Source organism: Anopheles stephensi, chromosome 3 (genome assembly GCF_013141755.1).
Source record: "Anopheles stephensi strain Indian chromosome 3, UCI_ANSTEP_V1.0, whole genome shotgun sequence".
Lineage (NCBI taxonomy): Eukaryota > Metazoa > Arthropoda > Insecta > Diptera > Culicidae > Anopheles > Anopheles stephensi.
The window spans coordinates 55,272,239-55,295,688 of record NC_050203.1 but is presented as its reverse complement, the minus strand read 5'-3'; the positions used below and the strand labels follow the sequence as shown (position 1 = coordinate 55,295,688).

Sequence of the window (23,450 nt, the reverse complement as noted above, 5' to 3'; positions counted from 1 at the left end):
GAGTGCGTTCAAGCTTCCAGCCAGCGCCATGTGCCTGCAGTAGCACTGCACAGGAACAATAAGACAAACGATACACGAAACTACCGTGTTGATGATGAAGATGCTTATGTCGAACATTTTACTGTCCAGCTTGTACACGATGTAGTCCATAGGACTGCGCCATAAAAGGTAGCAAGAGCTCAGTAGCGCCACAGTGAAGCAGATGGCAAATTTTAACTGTCCATACTGGGCACTGTTGAACGTTTGATTTTTAGGATCGTATTTCACCATAACTATGCCTAGCCGTCGCATGTACTCGAGATGTATCCGTATGCACCTCATCGCCACCATCACGTATCACACGTTCGCAGCGTGTACTGGAACTCTTACGATCCCCAGATGGCTTCCGTTCGTCTATTCTAGCAGAATTTCTTTGTACAGGTGTCAGCAAAATACTGAATTATGTATTATGTACGCCTCTACACAACAGAACATAAATTAAGCCATTAGCCCACCCGCGCTTAATTGGAATTGGGTGCATTAGGACGTTCACGGACGGGGGGTGGGTGTGTTTTTGGACATCCTCTCGATCGACTATTCATTCCATCATTAAAACTGTGAAGACGCTAAGTTTTGTAGTCTCTGTATAAAAATACTAATTACACTCCTAGACTTACGCGTTGCATACTTTCAGGGGTCATGAACCCTGCACACAGCACAGAGGAATAACTTGCAAAGACGATTTGCCTATAACGCGATTATTATATTCCTCATCACCCATGACAATTTACTACTATATGTACTAAGAAACATTGAATTATCGTACAACAACTCTTGCATTCTCTTACCTTTTGCTTAAATACCTCACTCACGTACAGCAGGACGACCAGTTTCTTGCAATCAAAACACAACCAAATCCACTCGATAACATTTAACCATAAAGGCCCATACTCATCCATCGCGTCTATGTCTTGCAAGTGGAACAGTTTAAGCGATCCTTCAAAAATGACCAACGGACAAAAGGCCACAATGATTGGTCCACAGTACTCGTAGATCGGTTGCGCTATCAGTGTACAAATTCGATCGTATATCGCACAAAAACAGTGCACACGTTCCTCCACTCGTCCAGTGCGTTGTTGCGTCAGATGCGTTTGTAGCAGGTTCGCTGCACAGGACAGCTGTGCCACAGACAGCAACAGGACAGTAGAATAAAACCCAAACAGACACGATAAGCATAAATCCTCGTAAATGTAAACGATGATAGGCAGGTAAAAATACCACGCTTCGGGATTCAGCGAAAAATAGGCCACATATCCACTGGTTAACAGCAGACAGCACAGCATACCATCACATTGGATCATCCGGGCAAAACGTTTTGCCTGCTGATAGGACAAACTATCACTCATCCTCATGGTGGCAGTTGCACGCCGCAGCTCGGCATCGTTCGCCAGCAAACTGTTCAATGCACAGACCAACCGAGCACAGCGCATGTACACGTACACGGGAACTACCAGCCAAATGACGCAAAAGCTCGCCGTGGTTACGAGGAACAGTGCCTCGGCTAGTACATAGTCCTGCAGTACCGTTATATCGAAATGCTCATAAACGCCCACAATCGCTACACAAACGCAGAAAAGTGCGTTCAGAATCTGAAGAGCGGATCTGAACACGCTTAGCCTTAGGTAGGTTTGACGCCGTCCGTCGTATCGAACCAATGCTAGACCTATTGCGCTCATGTTGTAAACGACCGTTTGCAACCACTCCATTGAGGTAAAACAATAGCAAGTTTACTTTGTGCTGTTGTAAAGCCTTATTCCTTTCGTTTGGGGGATTGTCAAAAACCAATCCCCCATTGTCACGTGGCTGCATAATTGATCGGTAGTGAGTGCGATTATTCATTAATCACCTGGGTGTGAAGATATCTTCTATTTGCCGGTTTTCGATAGCTATACCAAATTAAATTTAAGTGATAACAGTCACCGAAATGTAAACTGTTACTTTCAAAAAGGACGCGGGCTACTACCTAGTTACTTACTTTTTAGGCGCTTCAACCTTTCTCCTAGTTTAGACTGTCTTAATGTTATACTAAAGGGAAGCTAAGTCATCTCTTTCTCTCTTTTTAGCCTAACGATCTCTTAAGGTCATGCCTGCCATTTCTGGCTTACTAGACTTAATGGTTCCACGTAGTTGGATAGTAGTCTGTGTCCTCACTACGGGGGAACGGTCAGGGTGGGATTTGAATCCCGGTCCTGCCGTATGAAGAACGGCGCCGTGGTCGCATCCATCACCCAGCCGCCCTAAGCTTAGCCATCTTGTAATGTAAATTGCATAACTTATGAGAAGCCTGTCAATTTATTTATTTATTTATTTATAACTACGTATAGTCTGGTGGTCGAGGCGATAACAGCGCCGGTCTGCACAGGGCTGGACCGGGGTTCAAATTCCATCCAGTCCGCCTCCCCGCACGCAGGGCTGACTACTTTGCTACGGGTAAAACTAAGTCACAGAAATACAGATATGGCAGGCCGAGACCTCTCGAGGTCGTAGTGCCAATAAAGAAGAAGAAGAAAGCCTGCCTGCTGGCTGAACATACGAACAATCTACTTAAAACTAGTTAATGTTAAATTTAGAGGGAAGGGAATGAAGTAGGGGAATAACGAGAAGATCTTAACATGGAGCGGAATGACGGTAATGAGTGGTGGAAAACAAAAACATGAGACGAGGATTTAAACAAACGAAGTGCACGCAAGAACGGGTCGTTACGACCAATCGAGATACGGCCTTGGTATTACTAGACTAGGCGGACGAATATGAAGGGAACGGTTGGGAACATAGAATGGGATGGAGCAAAGCAGAGAAGGGGCATCAATACAATCGAGCAGGAGGGAGGCGACAAATATGGTTTGGGAGTGAGAACGACGGACCTCAAGAGTGTCCAGACCCAGCAACTGACACCTAGACTCATAATCGAGCAGGGCGCTAGAGGATCTTCCATGCATGTTGCCAGCCGCAAACCTGGTGAAAGATCTCTGCCCCCGCTCAATACGTTCCATGTGGAACCGAGCCGTAGGAGACCATATTACTGGACAATACTCCAGCAAAGACCTGACCAATGAACAGTATAGCGCTTTCATACACAAAAGATCGGAAAAGGCACGAGATACGTTTAAGGATACCCAGTGTTTTCCGGGCTCTGGCAACCGTAGAATCCCATATAGGGACGATAAGGAAAGTCCACTATCGAGCCATATCCCTAAGTCCTTGAACAAAGAAACTCGGTTGACCTGAACCCGGTCCAGCTCATAGCGATAAAGAAAAGGAGTGCGGGAACGGGAAAACGAAATGACTTGACACTTAACCGAACAATTAGTGAGGGAATTACGAGCACACCAAGAGGAGAATCGGTGAAGAACATTTTGCAGACAAACACAATCCGCCTCCGACGAGATAGGGAAAAATATTTTCACATCGTCGGCGTAGCAAAGAAAGTGATCATGTGGCAGGACAGTACTGATATCATTGAGAAACAATACGAACAAGAGAGGACTTAGGACACTGTCCTGCTACCTATAACTACTACCTATAACTGAAGGCGTTTTTAAGCCAGTACCACATGTCCGCACCAATGACAAAATGGTGTTAATTTATAGCGTTTCCCACGACCAAATGGTATTGTGTAGTATCCCAACTCACAAAACTTACCATGCTGTTTGTCCTTTCGCTGAGCATAAAAACGGCGGCCAATTTCTTGAGGTCACTGATCGGCCACAGCACGTTGGCCAGAATAAAACCGTTCGAATGTCCCAAGAAGCTGGTCGTATCGCCAACGATCGCCAGCACGCAGATTGCTACTTCCAACGATACGTACGTACAAAATACGGCCAACAGGGGTCCGAAGTACCGGCTCAAGCTGTGCCGCAACGCATGAACAGTACGACTGTACAGTGCCAAATAGAGCCGAAACACCCTATCGCGGTCGGCTGTTGTGCCTTGCTTGAGATCCCTCACAAGCCACATTAATCGTTCCAGCTGAAGTTGGGCGATCAGCAGCAAACAATCGCACAGCCCCAAAACGTATTCCATGGCCAGATCGGTGTAGAGGAACAAACAGCTCACCATGTACAGCGACATAAACATATCGCGACCAACGCCTAGGAACTCATCAATGTAGTAGCAATGGAAAAACAAATGCAATATCACACCGTTCGTGCAGCATACAGCTGCCAGCAGTGAAACTATTCGACTGTTGCTTTTGTGTCCCGTAAGCCCTATTAAATCCTCCTCGTTACGATTGAGAGTGTTAATAAGGTTAGCAAGCTGTCGGCGCTGTAGGACGGTTTGCCACGGTAAAATGCAAAACACTGCACAGAATGTAATGGTATGGGCGATATGGAAAAATGGCAAAATGGTCCGATTACCGATGGCGACCATCGCAGGATAATCGATAACGTTACGATACATCGAGTATCCGCTCCCCAGCAGGGTTATCGTGAAGAAGATGACAAACTTGTGCACTGCATAAGGGATGCTTTCGAACGAGTGGTTGCCACTCTTCTGCTGTATTGAAAACAAACCCAACCCGCGAAGGCAGCGAACTAGAACACGCATGTTATCGCACACGCTCATGATCCGACACTGGCAGTTGAGTGCGGTTTTTGGTGTGGGGTTAGCAATACTCCTTTAATTAGGTTAAAACCTCACGATTCCAGCGACAGACGAGAGCGCTCCATGAAATATTCAAAGTAAACCAGCAAGGCAAGCCGTCTTCCAACACCGGAAAACACCGTTTAAAAAATAATTAAGGGTCCCACTCGGAGTACAAATCGAAAACAGTGAACAGAGCGACATCCCTGACTTCTGACTATTGTGCAGTTTTTTTTTTTTCACTTACCATCGCGTTGACTCCTTCACCGAGCAAAAAAACTGCCATCAACTTTTTCATATCACTCAACGGCCACAAAATGTTCGCCAGAATCGGCATTATGTGATGCTGTTCGGTAATGTAGCTCATCGCATCCAGTATGCAAATAGCTACCTCCAGGCAAACGTACGAACAGTGCATCAGAACGATTAGTCCAAAATAGGGGCTTAAATAGTCCCTTAGGATGACGATGGTCTTACTGTATATGGCAACATAAAACTGAAACAACCGATCCGTCCGGGTAACGGAGTCCAGATTTTTCGCTATCCACATTAGCCGTTCCAGCTGGAGGCGAACGATCAGTAGCAAACAGTCGCACAACCCCAACACTAACTCTATTGCCAGATCAACGTACATGTATATGCAGCTCGAGACATACACTGGAAGGAACGGTTTATCGCCCCAATAGTGTTGCTGGATAAAGTACAAGTGAAAGAAGGCATGAAAGATCACTGCATTAAACACGACCAAACACATCAGCATTTTCACTAAGCGATAGTTGGTGACAACCCCGGTAAGTTTGCTCAAGCTCAGCTCATTCTCGTGCAGCGCATCCATCGCGGCTGCCAGTCGATCGCGCTGCCGAAAGGTTTGCCACGGGAGAACACAAAACACGATACCGTACGAAACATTGTGTATGATGAACACAAATGGCCAAATGTTACCTTCGATACGAGCATACGCATCATATTCTTTAATGCTACGATACAGTAGATACCCACTGCCCAATAAGGAAGCGCCAAAAGACAGCACGAGCTTCAGTGTCCCATTTTGGACGCTTCTGTACGAAGGGACCAAATTAGTGTCGATGTGTTTTTGAACAGAAAACAAACCAATCAATCGCAAACAGCGGAACAAAACCCGTAAGTTGTCGCACACGTGCATGCCTTTCTACTGCAGAGCAGCAATGCTAATAAGCGGGATGCAACATGTTGGTAGCAGACAGATAATTCATTTATACCTCTGCCCCGATCAGAAATGTTTGCTGATGTTCAGATATTTCACGTGACAGTTGCACGAGAGTTGGATCCATTCTGAGCGGTCTACGTATTGCATCAATTATTACTCTAACATTGACGTAATATGGCTGACTCTCTGGTTTGCTTACCTTGGCGATGATTAGGTGACACATTCAGTTGTGGGAGGTTAATCGGAAACATCGTCATTAAGAGGTAGACTTCTGTCTGATCTTACATATGAAACATATACAATAGTTCAAAGAATAGTGCCTAAAATCATTAGTATCACTTGAAGAAAAAAAATATGAGAGAGTTTAAAGTCTCAGCGACTATCAGGTTAGCTAAGGTACCAGAGTTAAATTATACTCCCTAGACTCTTTTGGCACCATCAAAGAATTAATTTAATCCTCCATATATTTATACTCCAATCACGGTCAGGTCGTATTTTGTTCCTCTGCCAGTGAAAATTTAAGTGAAACGAGGATCTCTTTAAATGGCCATTGCGTTGACTCGATTGTATCGTAAGTAGACCTTAAACTCGTGAACAACCACCTATCAGGACTTCCAGGTTTTCAGTGACTTGCATTTTTTGTTTTTGTCTAACTAAACACAGAAGAAGGCCGTGGAGCAAACACATCAGTTCATAAAACATTTACCTGGGCAAACATGTGGGCTAAATAGGCCCAACTGGTCGATTGAACATATTTCGTTAGAACTTTATTTTTAGTGTGAGGATAGCTAATGAATAATATCAATGAAGAAAAAACTGAAGGAAATCAATGAAGGAAATTGCGCAGTCAACACTCACAGATTAACATGCTGGAAGCGAAAATACCAAATTTCAGACTAATATCAGATAGATGCCAGATTAAAAAAGTGAGTTTGACTAGGTTTGGGAATGTGTCTAAAACTCTTATACTAAGCCCAACGAACATCAGTACGACTGTGATCAGATCCAACCAGATCACACCTTTAGAAAAGCAGTTAAGGTTCTCACTCACAGTGCAAATGAAAATGTTGCTATTTATAGTAATGTGCAGTGTTTCACTTACCATCGCGTTGACTCCTTCGCCGAGCAAAAACAGTGCCGTCAATTTTTTAACATCACTAACCGGCCACAAAATGTTCGCCACAACCGACAGAAAGGAGCGCTCGGTAGCGTAACTGTACGCATCCAGCAAACAAACAGCTACTTCGAGGCAAACGTACGAACAGTGCATCAGAATTATTAGTCCAAAGTAAGGACTAAGGTTGTCCCTGAGGATGACGATGGTCTTACTGTATATGGCAACATAAAACTGAAACAACCGATCCGTCCGGGTACCGGAGTCCAGATTTTTCGCTATCCACATTAGCCGTTCCAGCTGGAGGCGCACGATCAGTAGCAAACAATCGCACAACCCCAACACTAACTCTATTGCCAGATCAACGTACATGTACATCAGGCAAGAAACATACACTGGAAGGAACGGTTTATCGCCCCAATAGTGTTGCTTGATAAAGTACGAATGAAAGAAGACATGAAAGATCACTCCGTTAAAGACGACCAAACCCACCAGCATTTTCACTGAGCGATAGTTAGTGACAACCCCGGTAAGCTTGATCAAGCATAGCTCATTCTCGTGCAGCGCATCCATCGCGGCTGCCAGACGATTGCGCTGCCGAAAGGTTTGCCACGGGAGGGCACAAAACACGATACCGAACGTTGCATTGTGCACCACGTACACAAAAAGCCAAATATTACCTTCGGTAGCAGAAAATGCATTGTAGTGTAGGATACTAATCAACAGCAGGTATCCACTGCCCACAATGGACGCGCCAAGGAACAGGACGAGCTTCAGTGTCGCATTGTGGACACTTTTGTACGAAGGAACAACATTTTCGTCGCCGTGTTTTACTACGGCAAGTAAACCAAACAGTCGCAAATAGCGAATTAAAACTTCCAAGTGGTCGCACACGTGCATGCCTTTGTACTGCAGAGCAGCAGCACCGGAGCGGGATGCACCAGGTTGGCGATCAGATAAGTCATTTATAATTCCTGCCCGAACCGATATGTTTGCCCGATGTTCTAATTTTTCTCGTGGCAGAATTTAATGTTACATGGGACAGGTGTATTATGAGCCTTCCAGGTATTGCATCAATTATTACTCTAACATCAACGTAGCCATATTAACGTTAGTTAATAGCGTTAATAGCTGGTTAGCTCACATTCAGTTGTAGACAAGTTCGCCAAAAGCGTTGACATATCTTGTATGTAAATCATGTGTGGACATTTCCAAAAGTTAAATGAATAGTGGTAATGTCTAATTACTGTCACTTGAACAGGTATGCTGCTTAATTATATTGGTGTAGTGCACTGGAGCGCCTGGAAGAATACAATTACTTATCACTTTCCACATCGTGTTAGTATGTTTCATTGTCACGATCACCGTATATACGCAATGAGCTCATAAAAGTGATCCTCAAAATGGTGGTTGCATACTTTCAGGCGCTATTACCTGTGAGTGAGTGAGCTTCTTTAAAGACGCTTAGTATAGGCAGTGACAGTCCATCAAATACTTACCATCGTTTTAACACCTTCGCCGAGCAGAAACAATACCAGCAATTTTTGAACATCTATTAACGGCCAAATTATGTAGCCCAAAACTATGCTACCGAACGTTGCTTTGCTCACAATAAGCTGGTATAGGTCCAGTATACAAATCGCCACCTCAAGGCAGACGTACGAACAATGCAGTACGATCAATAGTCCAAAATACGGACCCAAGTTGTGGCTCAGCAGAGCGCGAATTTTGCAGTAAACTGCTACGTACAGCCGTAGCAGACGATCAGCTGGGATACCTCCAGCACCAAGATCCTTCGCAATGCGCACTAAGCGTTCGAGCTGAAGGCGAACCATAAGCAACAAACAATCGCACAGCCCAAACACTAATTCCATCGCCACATCAACGTACATAAACATACAGTTGTAAATGTATATGGGGATGAACGATCTGTCTGGACGGTAGTATACATTGATGTACAGTGTTTGATAAAATATATGCGCCATGAAACCTTTGCATATAGTAACGATCGCTAGCAATCGTACGGTGCGATAGTTAGTGGCTTTGCCTGTCACATCCACTAGATACGTTTCATTCTGGTGAAGATTGTTCAGAGCGGCTGCAAGTCGTTTTCGCTGCCGAAAAGTTTGCCACGGAAGAGAACAACACACCCCACAGAGGGTAAAATTATTCACAACGTACACGAATGGCCAGATTGTAGTTCCTGGGCTCTCTAGCACCTTCAGGGAATTGTCTTTAATGCTCAAAAAACTTGAATATCCACATCCCAGCAAGGCTGCACCGAAGAGAATCACAAACTTTAGGGCCGCATAGTAGGTACTTTCGAACGAGCAGCTCGTTGAACGACTATTGCGTGCATTCTGTTGTATCGAAAGCAGACCCAGAACCCGTAAACTACGCAACAGGACATGCAGGTTGTCGGTAACGTACATGGTTTTCTACTGCTCAACTGAACACAGAAGTAGCACTAACTGTTTGGCATACACTCAGAAAAATCCAGCAGCAGGTTACGAGGACTCAGTTGAGTGTCGAGCAAACACATAAATTCATTAAGTATTTAGCTTATAAAAGCATGTGGGAAACCTAGCCCCAAACTGGTCGATCGATGCGTTACATGCACTAGCGTTATTTATAGTATGGGGACAGCTGATGAATAATGTGAATGAAGTACATATTCCGTGGCAGAACCTTGACCGAATCCTAATTCTCTAAAAGTATTCAATTTCACCCAGATCTAAATTCCTGTTGAAGTAATGCAGCGTATACTCTCTTCTTCATTGCAGAATAGCGAATTAGACTTTTTGGAGTGGTCTCCGATCAGTAATGATATATTTATGATCACCGATAATATGCCCACGGATACGCTGTTCTCTACACTAGCCCAGTATCCGTTTCCCGACTCTAGAGAGATAGGTAAGCGCTTGCAAAACTCCCTGACGCGGGTCCCACTCCCTGACAACACTAACCGTTTTCTCCTTCAGCTCGTGGTGCGGGTCGGGCCGACTTCATTCAGCCCAGCTTGGGCCCGCTACAGCCCAACCTAGATGATTTGATGGATTTGGACCTAGACTTCCTGAACTTCTCGCGACTTGCCCCAGTACCGGAGGAAGCATCGGATGATCTGCTGAAAGCGATCGACTACAACTATCCACTCGGTATGTACACAGCCACCCGCGCATCCCCGCTAATCTTCCACTAACGTACACCTGTTTGAACCCATTTTCTGTCCACCAAGGATCCAACCAATTAACCAGCACAGGTAGTAGCATACAGGAAGCGCCGGAGACACTGGCAGTCTCCGGCAGCAATCAGCAAACGAACCAGGCTCACCAAGCGAGCAGCTGCATCCAGCAGCACCCACCACCGCCTGGCATTCAATACTCGGCTAAGCTCTACGGCCAAACGTTGCAACCGTCGGGTGGTGGCGGTGGATCATCCTCGTCCACGGTACAGTCCTCCATTGCTCAGCAGCTTAGCAACGCAATCGATTCGTACCTATCCGATCAGCTTATTGGTGGTGCGAGTGTCAGTAGCAACAGCCAGGGTTCTGCGTCCCTTGCCTCAACGCTCGGGTTAGGTCAGGTGGCATCAGCTCAACCGCATCAGCAGCATTCATCGCTAGCTAGCGGCAGCGGCGGCAGTAGCGACGATCTGGCGCGCAGTGTTAAATCGAAGTTTTCCCGCGGGTACGCCAAACACAACTACGACCCCAAATACCCACCGACGCCCCATCAAACGATGGCATACAACATGGTTTCGCAACCGCACATGGGACAAACGGGGACCAACAGTGCGGTCCTTGGGACGCCCGGTCCCTACGGTAGTAACACTTCCATCGGTTTCCAGAACGTAATTTCTTCATCTGCCTCCGCCTCTGCCGCGGCCTCTTCCTCCTCCTCCTCCTCCTCCTCCTCCTCCTCCGCGGGCATTCTTCAGATGGGTTCGGGTGGCATCCCTGCCTCCCTGACGCCCAGCAGTATGCAGCTACACTACAACCATTCCGCTTTGCAGAACGCAGCTAGCAATCCTGTGAACCTCTCCAACAGTCCCGGAGCATCGGGCGCTGGTGGTAATGGCAGCGGCACCATACGGACACCGGCACAAATGGGCAGCACCGGTGGCGGCGCACAGCAACCGCCGAATAATGTGTCCGGTGGCTCGGTAATGCTTATGCAAAGCATGAACTCCAAACTGTTAACACACAGCCAATCGCTACCGGTTCCGGCATTACCGCAAGCGAAGCCAGCACCACCGCAACCCCGCTCAACCTCAATGCCGACCGGGCCGAACTACAGTCAAATGTTGGCCTCGCAGCACTCACCTCCCGGCAGTCTGCATGCATCGCAGTCGGGCAGTAGCTACAAATCGTACCACGGGCATCAGCCGCAACCGTACAAGATACCGTCGCAAACGGTCGGTGCCGGTGGTTCGTATGCCAGCGGTGTGCGAGCGATGCGCCATTCGTCCCCGCCGCACGGTACCCTGCTGCAGCCTACATCCGGATCTTCCGGTGGAGCCGCAGCGATCGGTATGAGCTCGAGCTCCGGAGCACCCGTTGGAATATCGAACGCGCTGGAGCAATCGCAACAGCAGCTGCAGGATCTGCAGCTGCAACAGCAACAGCAGCAACAGTCGCTCGTATCGTCAGCCGGTGCCCTGCAGCAGCAGCAGCAGCAGCAACAGCAGCAAACGCAAGCCAAACGTCATCCACCACATCCCACCAAAGAGATGTTCCGCTCGAACAGTCTTCCGATCAATGCAACGTTTCCGCTTCCACCGAAGGAGGCGGAAAACTTTGCCATGCCTCGGTACCACCAGTCCTCGCAGAAGCCCAATGCAAAGTTGCGCACGCGCAGCAACTCCATGATCATGAAGCAGCAGACCGGCGTCATAACGACCCCCGGTGGCGGCAGCATGGGGATGGTGTTGGGATCCGGCGGTGCGGGAATGTCCGGTGGTGGAGGTAACACGCAGCACATGTCACCGAGCCTGCACGCTACCTCCAGCGAACCGATGCTCAACGTTACCAACAGTGCGCTGCTTGCCCAACTACTAACCACTAATAGTAAGTACGAGTGCGCGGTAAATGAAACAAATGGGAGCAGGAGCGCTTGTGCTTATTTTGCTTTTTTCTCTGTTTTCCAGACGCAAGTACCTTACTGAGCAAACAATCGCACAGTACATCATCAAGTGCCATAAGTACCTTAACGCAGTCGTCGTCGCAGCAGCAACAGCATCAGCAACATCAACACCAACAACAGACGAGTCTGTTCCAGTCGATGTCGATGGGGAATACGATTTCCCCATCATCCTCACAGCTTCAGTTGCATCAACTGCAACAACAGCAGCAGCAGCAGCAACAGCAGCACCATCACCACCAAATGTCCAGTGCAACACCCGGCCCATCCAGCAGCAGCGCGATGCGACCCCAAGCGAGCCACAGTTCCGTGCTGAACTTTGCCTCCTCCACCGGCATGTCGCTATCGCAGCAGAGTCTTTCGCCCGATTCGGCCCACGACACGGACGGTCCCATGTCGCCAACCGGGCTGGGCGGCAGCGGCAGCAACAGTACGACCGGAGCCGGTAGCAAGTTTCCGCGCAGCGACAGCCAGCGCCGTACCGGGCACATTCACGCGGAACAGAAGCGTCGGTACAACATCAAGAATGGGTTCGATACGCTGCACTCGCTGATACCGCAGCTGCAGCAGAATCCGAATGCAAAGGTAAGGCTCGATCATTTCAATTTTGGGGGGTGAAGATTCCGGTATAATAATACGCATTTTCGTTCTCTCTCTCTCTCTCTCTCTCTCGTTCCCGCAACAGCTAAGCAAAGCGGCCATGCTGCAGAAGGGTGCCGATTACATCAAGCAGCTGCGCTCGGAACGCACGTCCGCTAACGATCAGATGGATGCATTGCGCCGGGAGATTGATCAGTTGAATAATTCATTAAAGTAAGAAAGCGCTTCGATGCAAATCGACCGACCGACCGACCGACCGTGTACCTTAATGCCGTTCCGTTTGATTGTAGCAATCTTCACACCGCACTGCCTGCCAGTGGTGCACCCGTGTCCCGCCAGCGAACCGGTCGCGTGAAGGAGCTGTACCAGCACTACGTCCGGCAGCGAACGCTCGAGAACTGGAAATTCTGGATCGTAAGTAGTGGTTGCCGTCGAGTGGCGATGGTTCTCGTCTTACCCGTCTCGTCACCGTTTACAGTTCGGGCTGATCTTCGAACCGTTGCTGAATTCCTACAACCAGACGGTTTCCGTCGCGAGCATGGATGAGATGTACCGCACTAGCCAGCTGTGGGTCGATCAGCACTGTTCGCTGGTGGAGCTAAGGCCTGGTAAGGAATACTTTTTGAGGGAAAATTTTGCGTGCTGCTTCCATTTTTCCAAATTTTTGGATTTTTTTTTACTAATTTTCAAACAAAAAAATGATTTTTCTGTAAGTGTTTAAAGAGATGTGAATATGCTAGAATGTTGAGCCTAGCCAAATAATATTAACCTCTCAATAACACCTTATCCGCCCAACCAATACCGACTTTTATGCCACCACGGTTCAAATTTCAACTCGCGTGGATCAACCAAGAAGCGGAAGGAGCGACCGCTCGGGGCCTTGTCGGTCAGGAGGGCTTCGTCTGCGAGGGAAACCTTGTTGTTTCCCTTTAATATCACAATTAGAGGGGCCTCCAAATATCTTGACCCAACACTGGGAGTCATTGCTCTGTCGTAAACGACTAATTGTACAATCGTTTTATGGGATTTCAACTGTCATCCGACTAGCCGTATACGACCGAGCAATGATACCATTTTAAGGATGGCCTAGGCCTAGGAGCGCGACGAATTCAGGCTAATCCATGGGTCGTCTCGAAATCGCTACGGGTTGACTCGGACTCGTCGCTCCCACGGGTCGCCTCGAACCCATTACACGCCACGGGTCGAACTCGATTCCTAAAAGGGTCAAACCATGAAAAGAGTCGTATGACACATCACTAGTCTCCAGTAGTAATTCGACGCATGGAAGTCATACTCACCGCCTTTACCGTCAGCTAGCTAACAAGACTTCGGTTATTAACCTTCCCACCGTCTCATTCTTAGCCGTTTCCAATCAGCTGCGCCAACTGTCCACGACGACCGATGTCCTGTCGGATCCTCCGAGCTCACTGCAGGAGGAGGTACTTAAGGCGATCTCCAACTCGAGCAGCAACTGTCTCGTACCGCGCGGTTCCGGCAAAGGAAGCAGTCGTGGAGGAAGTAGCACCGAGACGAGCCCCCATCGATCATAATCCACGTTCCCATTTCCTTGTTGTTTTGTTTATTCTGTCCTTGTTTAAAATAACGAAGAACGAGCGAGCGTTGCAACATTTTCGATTACAACACGTGCTAAGGTGTATCAGCGTAGCAGGAAATCACCTTCCGTGATGAAATGCGCTCAAATAAGGGAAAATATTGGTGTGAAGCTAGGGGGAAAGAAAATACACCAAACACAATGTAAAGAAACAGTGCCTTCTGCTGCTACCCAGCCAACCCCCCCATTTAAATCAGGTGTTTGCGATGCATAACTAAATGACGTTACCATAATCTCAGTGAAGCTAGCTAGCAGATCGCGGACCGGAACTACCGTCGGGGTTAAACAAGAGAAGAGTCTAATTTAGTCTATTCGTTCGTTGTTATTCGTATTTTGTCAGTACGAATTTTGAGTTTTATTACCCTAATCATCCTACAAAGCGTAAGCTTTTCTATCGTATCAATCCTAACTTTTTGCACACACCTCTTACTAGCACCCTTTTCTATGTTTACGTTAAGCCTGTCGTCATTAGATTGTTGTTAAGGATTTTTGTTAGCTTTCTTTTTCCTACTATCCCCACTCTGGTTTTACTCTATGTGTCTTGTTAAGGAGTACTTTGCGCTAATGCGTTCAGTTTAGCGCCAGCCTGTTTCATCCACGAACGAGGCGTTAGCGGAAAGCGAACGGTTTGTCTTAGTTGTACGATGTTAAGCACAGCGTGTAGTGTTAATCTGTTTTTTTTTTTTACTAGCTTTAGGCATCGTTAGTAGCTTGTTAGTGAATTGTTGGATATATCGTGAGCAGAAGGCAGGGATACCGTTGCTGTTATCGGTGTATCGTGTATTGCCTTAGGAGAGGAGTAGGTGGTGAGCAGGGTGGTGATGTATTCTACTGGCTACTGCTACATGCGACGTAGTTGATCTTAACTGACGAAAAGCTTTGATTTGCATCCGTGGGGTATGTATGGCTCATGCATGTTTGTTAAACAAAATCAAAGAGAGAATACAAAAAGGCTGTTGTGCTTTGCGGTACACATCACACTCTAGGTAGGGAAAACACACACAAACACCACATCAAATCTTACAATCGTTAAATGCCCAGGCTCATGCTCCCAAGTAGGGTAGCAGCGAGTACGAGAAAAGTACAATTAGGTTCCGAAATGTGTTAGACAGGGAAAAACAGTGTATGGTTGAGATTTTGCTATCGTTTAAGTGCGAGTAGAAGATCAAAAGTAAACGCATTAAAGGGAGATGGATGAATGTGGGGTGTGGATTGGGGAGTTTCGTTACTATTGTAGCGAAAATTCTCAGCTCCACTCCAAAGCAACAAGTTGTCAGCAACTAACGGTTGATGGTACATTTTGACCGCTTTCTTCCAGGAGTGTCCGAAATTGCTTGCACCTGAGTGACGCCGACTTTGCCAGTGTTTTCCAGACCATAGCACAAGCCTCCACGTGATTAAAACAAGATCTTAGATTATTGTAATCACGTCCGATGCATTGCTTTAAACATTAGCACACTGCTCTTACCCTGTATAATTCCACACAAACACAATAATATATTTCTTTATCTCATTTCATTCAAGTTTAAAGGATACAGGTAACGAACAATTCTTTCTAAGACTGATCCTTATCAAACTGATCGCTAAGCACAGCGATCCAGGGTTTCTCAGGTCAGTTTAACATTGCACCACTATATGTCAACAGCATAAAACGATAATCCGACATCGAATATTGCAATTCAACCTCGCTTAACCCATCTCAACCTGGGCAAACAGATTTTCAACTCCGTTAAATCCCAACTCGATAATGGAAAGATAAAAGACTTGAGAAGGCCCTCCCTAAAATCTTTTGTGTGCAGCACTGTGGCCTGTCATTTTTATTGCACAGTGGGATTTGTGTATGGTCATAATTCGTTTGATATAAACATTGTGCTTACTGTTACTGGACAGCGTTTAGAGCATGATAATATACATTGTAAGAAGTGATTTGAAATGTTATTATTCTTATTTTTCCTCCTTTTCTGAATATCTATGCCCGTTAACAAATATCTATCAAACCAATGGGTAAAAGACTCGAGAAGCCCCCCCCCCCCCCCCTGACAAAATTTGTTAGGCACTATAGGATATACGCCTAAAGGTATGCAATCTGCAGTACACGTTACGAAAGCTTCACAGTGTGCTTTCAGTGTGCTTTTAGTTTGGTCAAAATTGGTTTAAGAAAGTCGAATAAAATATTTGTTATTATTTGATTAAAACCTTCTCTCCGCTAACCCTACCATTCATTTTGGCTTACAGGGGCTTCTTACTAATTTTCGGTCGCACTAGGGGTGAACAATCGGGCCTGAAACATGCACGGCGTTCTCGGACGGTAACGGAACAGTAATTCGATGAATTCTTGTTACCATGCATTGATATTCAGCAAAGGAAGAAACATAAGAATATCATAATCTCAAACCACTTGTTACAATGTATTGTATCAAGTTCTAATCGCTGTCTATTAACAGTATTAAGGAACAATGCACAATGTTTACATCAAATGGGTTTTGACCATACAGAAATCCCACTGTACAACAAAAATGACAGGCCACAGTGCTGCACACAAAAGATTCTAGGGAGGGGCCTTCTAGAGTCTTTTACCAACCAATGTTCCGTTACTGTTAGGGAACACCGTGTATGTTGTAAGCCTGGTTGGTCACTCCTAGCGTGACAAAAAAATATTACGTAACTCCTGTAAGCCATTTTAAATGGCCAGGATAGAGGGAGGGGAATTTAACCGAATAATAAGCAATATTTCATTCGACTTTATGAAACCATTTTTGATCATACTGCAAGCACACTGTGAAGCTTTCGCAACGTGTACTGCGGTTTGCATACATTTAGGCGTAAATCCTACAGTGCCTAACCAATTTTGTCATGGGGCTCGCCTTCTCGAGTCTTTTACCTCCTGTTTTATAACGCATTCTTCTTATTCCTTTTTGAACCCACAACCTCCAAAGGTCTCGGCCTGCCATTTCTTTCTTCGACTTGATTTTTTCCGTAGCTGGATAGTCAGTCCTGCCTACGGGAAGGCGGGCTGGATGAGATTTTATCCCCGGTCTACGGCAGGACCAGAAGACTGGCGCCGCAATCCCCTCGGTCACCGGGTCACGGAATTTAACGTCTGTTTTCCGGTGTCGGAAAAGGGTTTCAAGGTTGAATTGCAGACTAAAGTCTGAATAGGGTTCTCAGACTTAAGACGAATTGCATAGGATAAAGCTGTAAATTTCCGAAAACAAAAACAAACAAAGACGGAATTGTTAAGCCTTTGCCCTCGGTCAAATCACCTACTAAGTTTGATAGAACCTTTGGATGAAAAACCGTACGAGGAACCGCTCGAGCTGTGCCACCAGCTTTAACGTGTTAAACTGTTGACAAATAGTGTAACAATGGTCTGAGAAACTCTATAAGAAGCCACCCGATCGATGAAGTCTAATCAACTGCCTGCCTCTTGCTATCTCAACCGCTGGTCACAGCCTTTGCCCATCTGTTTCACGGCACTCGGTTTTCATTTTCAATTTCCAACTGACGAAACTGTGTGATAATCACTAGGTACGTTACGACCGAACTAATAACCTGTAACGACATAAAGTTAACAACATTAGTGATCGCTTATGAGTTATAGTAAAGGCATAACTAAATGCTCACCATATAGTTTAAGCTGTTGTCGATGGTAAACAATCCGTACACGGTAAAACGAACGTCCTGAAACTGGCACTTGATGAGCAGCTTATCGAGCATGTTGGCCAGCCGCCTGTTGCGGAGCGAAGCAATACCACAGTGTTGCGTTAGTTGCGTTATCTTCTTTACCTAAGACGTGATAACGTGATAAAAGTGTTAACAAATCGCTTGTATTTCATCCGTTAAACCCCTGTCTGAAATGACCTCAAAACATTCGCTGTTTTCCTTCAAATACCTACAGCTTTGTACCGTACAATGTGTTTAAGTAAAATAGTCTTGTTCGTACGATGTTTGATCCTGTGTCGCAGTAATCCATACAACTATCAATCGTGTGTTGTATCATGCCTGTTGTGCCGCTCGCTCGATCCTTTAGTAAGCTTGTGCTACATAGGAGCGCCTCAAACCAATGATGTCTACGTCTATGCAGTTTCCACCTCCGAGTCACGGATGGCTCTCTCTCTCTCTAGCGCCAGACTGAAAAGAAGACAGGCAAGCCCATTTACCTGGCGCAGGCCCTTGGTGGTAGCAAAGGGCCCTGAGAGTTTTCCATCCACCTTCCAAAAAAGCTCATTGCGTCGTATATTCTTCTTCTTCTTTGGCACTACAACCTTGAGAGGTCTCGCCCTGCCATTTCTGGCTTTCTGTGACTTAATTTTACCCGTAGTATAGTAGTCAGCCTTACGTACGGGGAGGCGGCTTGGATGGGATTTGAACCCCGGCCCTGCCGTGTGAAGACCGGCGCCGCTGTCGCCTCTGCTACCGGACCGCCCCGTATATTACCCTAGCTATACTGTCATACGCGTCTTTAAAATCAATGTACAGATGCTGCTCCGCCATCTTCTCCAAGATTTGCCGCACTTTGAAGAGCAGTGATCAGTGGTTGATTTTCCCTTTTCGGAATGCTCTCTGTTCTTTTTGTTTTATTGATCTTTTACCAATTCTTCAAAATCTTGAGCCCAGCGCGAGAGGACCTCTGGGCTGGCAAACTGACCACATCCCAGATTCTTATTCCGACAGCAAGTCATCTAAGGTCTGAAGTTACTTCGGCGAACCGCATTTTGCTGGTAAAACTTTCTTCCTGGTCCTTAACGCACTCTGATTTCTTGGAGTTAAGGATCATCTTACTGCCGTGAAACCCATGCCCAGGATGGGATAGGTTGATAACAATATAGTCTACAGCAGAGTTAAGGATAGATTCGACAAGAGATTTTGTATGCTAATTGGATCGAATCTTGTCCAGGACTTGTCCTTTAGAAGGATGCATGGCGCGGAACGACCATACATGCTGGTCCTTAATTTCTAGCCGTTCTTGTCTTTCTTCAGAAATGAGAAGGTAATTTTAAAATCCGAATACGATTCGATTGTCTGAAGATGTTCCAAACTTCAGGACACACCTGACAGTGATCCTCAAAGTACTTATGCTGTAGATTGATAGCTATTAGATAGTTACGATTCTACATTTGTTGATGTTTGCGGACGTATCTCTTATCGAGCGTCCTGGCTCGAGGAAGTGTCGTTCCACCTAGCTAGATCTGCGCATCCGATCTTCTCTCCTACTAGAACTACGCAACCGATCGTCTCTCGCAGTAGTAATGGTACTTTGCTAACAGTTGAGTGGTAAGTGCTTCTGTAACTCACACATAGATGACGCCGCGATCACTACAACGCCATAGCTATTCCACCGAATCAACTAACTCCACACTCAAGATTCACACACACACACACACACACACCAGACATGATACACAAGACAATCGACAGTCGGATAGCTCATTAAGACACATGGTTAAGGATCATGGGAAAAGATAAGCTGTGTTTACCTGTTCCGCAACTGCTCCTGCTGTGGCCAGCAACCCAACGACAAGCAAACTTTTCCACCCCACCAGCAACAAATGGTCCAAGATGTACGGATGGTTCGGATTGTACTCTAGATTGCTGTAGATAAAGTCGAAGTACACTATGCACGTGATGGCAATGAGCCAGGACGCACTGACACCGAGAACCAGAACCGCGTGAAGACGATTCACCAGCCCGACGCAGTGCAGCAGATCGTCCCGCAACCGAAGGACCGCACAAAGCTCGGCCACACTGTCACGATCTATCGCGTCACGGCACATCGAGCGCAAACCGGCAGCACACTGTCCGATCGCGACCAGCAGCAGCAGCACGTGGCAAAGGTACAGGTCCTGTATCAACAGTTCCCAGCGTATCTGTAGCACCAGATGAACGTCGAGCAGAAACTGGCTATAGAAAACGAACAAATGGTACACGATGCAGAGCAGCAAGGACAGCAGCGCAAGCAAACGGTACGGTGGATCGGACCGCTTTCTTTGCCGGGCCGCCATCCACGCATCGAGCGCGCACTCTATTCGCCCCAGCAATTGCACGAGCGTTTCGAAACTGGCCGCATTAAATCCGTTCGTAATGAGCATCGCACTTATCACCAGCGTATCGACCATCGACGCAAGAAGCCACAAAATGTACGATAGGTGGTTTAAGAACAGTGAGTAACCGTTAAGGACGGCCGCCCGGAGGTACGCCACGAGACCGATTATCAGCAGTGCTAGAGCTATCCGAACCCGGTAGGAACGGCGGAGCCCTGATGTACTGCGGTTCGGTCTCGTTTGCCGGGGAACGTACGGAATTAGTGCGCACCAGTGCAAGAGCGTTAGCAGCACGTGTAGCTTGCGGAAAATAGCCATCGTTAGTGGCGCGCAGAGTAGCGGGCGTTGGGCAGCCGTACACGTTCCTTAATTATTCACAGACAAACATTTTCGCTCACTTAAATGATAAAATCATTCTTCCTCCACAAACAATTCGAAAACGTTTCGCAATCGCAATATTGAATGTGGGTCAAAGCTATAATTTATTTACCGAAAGACGCTTGCACGATGCTTAATAGTGTCCGTTTTATCTAAAATATAAAGATGTATCACGACATCACGAACAAGAGATGGTGTATAATTTAGATGGAGCAATTTAGACGAAGGAAAAAATATATGAAAGCTCTCTATACACACACACACGCACGTACAAAGAACTGTGGCAGTCTGATACTTATGATAGGGGGAAAATATTAGTCTAGAAAATTGCTACGGACAAATGAACTGTTTGGCGCACAAACAGGCCACATGCGGTACGGATGGAATCCGTACGAATTCACCTATAGCTAAGCTTTGCTCCGCACCATCAGGCCGGACGACTTGCCGTGCTACACCAGCTGGCTGCGCTCTTCGCTCATCGCTCTTTGGTGGCTGCTGCTGCTGCTGCTGACCGTTGCGTACCCGAACAGGTCGAACACACCTTCGTGCGGGAGCAACGAAAACGTGAAGCTGCCGTAGTACCGCGGTTTGATCATCACGAATGGTATGAGCAGGCCGCGCGTTTCACTCTTTCTGTTTCTCCAGCCGTGCGGTCGGTACAGGCTGTGGTGCACATCGTTGCTGCCATCGTCCAACAGTATCCGTGCGAGCCGTTCCCGCTGCTGCTGAATCTTTGCGTACTCTTCCTCGTCCGAATCGTCGTACATGCCGGGGGAAAACGATCGCTCCGTTGCGACGGTACCACCTTCCAGGTGCTGCTCGTCGGCGAGCTTCACGTACCGCTGTTCGGCCCCCGCACGGAGCACGGCTGGCCTTCGGCTTGGGCGCGTGTAGCATGATCCGGCCGGTTCCTTTAGCACCATCAACGATAACGGTGGTCCGCTCGGTCGTGATTTTACCCAGATCTGTCGCGTGTTGCCACCGTGCGGAAGGGACGTGCTGTTGTTGGGGGTGACGGTGAAGGGTGGTGGTGGTGGTGGTGGTGAAGGGTGGTAGTAGGCATCCGGTTGTTTGCGCCGAGCGAGCTCATCCTCGCTCAGTACGAGCAGCGTTCGGTTATCGCCAAAGACGGACGTTAGATCGTCGCTCGTCACGTACAGGTACGATCGCAGCGCCGAATCCTGAAGCAGCATTTGTGTGCTTTTGCTGATGGCTTTTATCTGGCTCTCGATGTACGCTTCGCGGAGTTCCAGATTTCGACGCACCCGCATGTTTACCCCGATTTGGCGCGCCGTACCGAGGCAAGACTGTGTCGTCGGTTCTTCGCCGCTGCAATGGGAGCATGAGAGGGAACAATTTGTAACGAATCGACATTCATTCCACAATACGCAGCACATGAGAGCATGCTTTGGACGTGCGCATGAACTACGAAGCGCGCCATTCGACCGCTCGGTTTGACAGATGCACAGATCCGACCAAACAATAGCACAATGGCGAAAGCTACTTACATCCATTTAATGTGGTTCTTCACTTGTTTTTTGACCAGCCCGATTCCTTCCAGCACGTTCGTCACGTCGTAAATGCGTCGCTTCTGTCGGTTGGACAACGTCGATGAAACCTGCAAATTAAGTTTACATGAGCCAAAGAGACACTCGCGCGCTACATGCTCGGTCATACATCACGCAGATACAGCACACCGTCCGGCGTGTCTCGCAGCATCTTCACGACGCTTCGGGTCAGCATGGTCAGCGATTTGTCGTACCGTCGGCTGGATGTCGGTTCAAAGTCACCATCGTCTTCATCCTCCGGGTTCGGTGAGGTGAGCGAGCGGTCGGCATGCTGCAGCAACGCGGCGTTGGACTTCTTCTTCTTCGTAACACGGATTTTCCGCCGGTTGGGTGATTTTCTCTCGCTCATGATCACACGCCCGGCTGTGGGAGGAACCGGTTGCCTCGTTGACGCGTTTCCCCTTGCCACCTGTTACCTTACATACGGTGTGTTGGTCCGTGCCTTGTCCGTTGCTTTGTACCGTCGCACACACATTATGTTGCGGAACCAGCGCTTTATCTCCGTGGCATGTTGATGTACTGATGATGGAAATAAGGTAAACAGGCTAAGGAATCCATGTACAATCTTCCCAATCACACATCACTCCAGAAGGGAATCCCGGGCAGTGCTTCTTCTTCGTCTAATCTTCGGCACCAAATTTGGGAGTGTTCGGTACGACGGGGAGGCAACAGGGTGCCGTTCACCGCGGCGCATAGATTGTGGAATTTACCAGCGACGATTTACCGTCACACAGATGATTTCTTGCCAGCACCTACCTGCAACTGCAGCACACGAATAGTTTAAATTAGTCAGAAAACACCGCCAACAACGGAATGCTTGTTGTCACACTGTTGTGTTGTCCCGCCAAAGCTGGTGCTAAAAAATCCGCCATTGGCTTTTTTCGCTTGTCAAAGCTTTTGCCGCTGTCAAATGGGCGACGTGCGTGTGTTTTCAAAACACGTCGAAGCGCTCACACGCACACAGACACAAGGGCGTTCGAAAGGAAGGAAAATAGAGATTGAACTGCATTTTGTTTCTCATGATTTCATTGTCATAATTTTTAAACTTCATTTCACCTCTATACAAAAGTGAAATCTGGAATAAAACAAAGAAGAAAAGAGAAACGGACATTTTTCATTACCACTGTGCTAGGTCCACTGCTCGAACTCGACCACTTTCGAGCAGTTCCTGTGTACGAAGTTCGACCCGG

General features: G+C 47.2%; 3 protein-coding genes across 6 annotated transcripts in view; 1 reads left to right on the top strand and 2 right to left on the bottom strand.

Moving 5' to 3' along the window:
- Positions 1–15,557, top strand: part of LOC118513426 (hormone receptor 4) — a 43,866-nt gene extending 28,309 nt beyond the window's left edge. For both annotated transcript variants that reach the window (XM_036059147.1, XM_036059148.1), the window contains 8 exons: positions 9,707–9,836; positions 9,905–10,078; positions 10,159–11,988; positions 12,069–12,646; positions 12,747–12,874; positions 12,952–13,075; positions 13,140–13,269; positions 14,024–15,557. In XM_036059147.1, coding sequence (XP_035915040.1) covers positions 9,707–9,836; positions 9,905–10,078; positions 10,159–11,988; positions 12,069–12,646; positions 12,747–12,874; positions 12,952–13,075; positions 13,140–13,269; positions 14,024–14,211 — 3,282 coding nt within the window. In that variant the 3' untranslated portion in view covers positions 14,212–15,557. The remainder of the gene's footprint in view (positions 1–9,706; positions 9,837–9,904; positions 10,079–10,158; positions 11,989–12,068; positions 12,647–12,746; positions 12,875–12,951; positions 13,076–13,139; positions 13,270–14,023) is intronic.
- A 1,104-nt stretch (positions 15,558–16,661) lies between these two features.
- Positions 16,662–18,128, bottom strand: LOC118513431 (gustatory receptor 68a-like). The gene is made up of 2 exons (XM_036059159.1): positions 17,898–18,128; positions 16,662–17,825 (listed from the first exon to the last, which is right to left on the bottom strand). The coding sequence occupies exons 1-2, from the start codon at positions 17,988–17,990 to the stop codon at positions 17,742–17,744; spliced, it is 177 nt and encodes a 58-aa protein (XP_035915052.1). The 5' UTR covers positions 17,991–18,128; the 3' UTR covers positions 16,662–17,741.
- A 2,644-nt stretch (positions 18,129–20,772) lies between these two features.
- LOC118513427 (transcription factor E2FC) lies at positions 20,773–23,176 on the bottom strand. Of its 3 annotated transcripts, none has more exons than XM_036059150.1 (4): positions 23,017–23,176; positions 22,370–22,779; positions 22,201–22,310; positions 20,773–22,021 (listed from the first exon to the last, which is right to left on the bottom strand). In XM_036059150.1, the coding sequence occupies exons 2-4, from the start codon at positions 22,607–22,609 to the stop codon at positions 21,142–21,144; spliced, it is 1,230 nt and encodes a 409-aa protein (XP_035915043.1). In that variant the 5' UTR covers positions 22,610–22,779; positions 23,017–23,176; the 3' UTR covers positions 20,773–21,141. The 3 variants fall into 3 exon arrangements, with proteins under 3 accessions (XP_035915043.1, XP_035915045.1, XP_035915044.1); XM_036059152.1 differs by having other exon boundaries at positions 20,776–22,021; positions 22,370–22,805; positions 23,017–23,147; XM_036059151.1 differs by having other exon boundaries at positions 20,776–22,021; positions 22,985–23,146.
- Positions 23,177–23,450: the final 274 nt, after the last annotated feature.

Bases quoted from the DNA above. Each gene is read 5' to 3' on its own strand.
- LOC118513431 (XM_036059159.1), bottom strand. From the start codon at position 17,990: ATGCTCGATAAGCTGCTCATCAAGTGCCAGTTTCAGGACGTTCGTTTT. The intron at 17,826-17,897 runs GTGAGCATTTAG...ATGTCGTTACAG, and splicing joins ACAACAGCTTAAACTATATG to GTTATTAGTTCGGTCGTAAC.
- LOC118513427 (XM_036059150.1), bottom strand. From the start codon at position 22,609: ATGAGCGAGAGAAAATCACCCAACCGGCGGAAAATCCGTGTTACGAAG. The intron at 22,311-22,369 runs GTATGACCGAGC...CTTAATTTGCAG, and splicing joins GTGTGCTGTATCTGCGTGAT to GTTTCATCGACGTTGTCCAA. The intron at 22,022-22,200 runs GTAAGTAGCTTT...CTCCCATTGCAG, and splicing joins AAGAACCACATTAAATGGAT to CGGCGAAGAACCGACGACAC.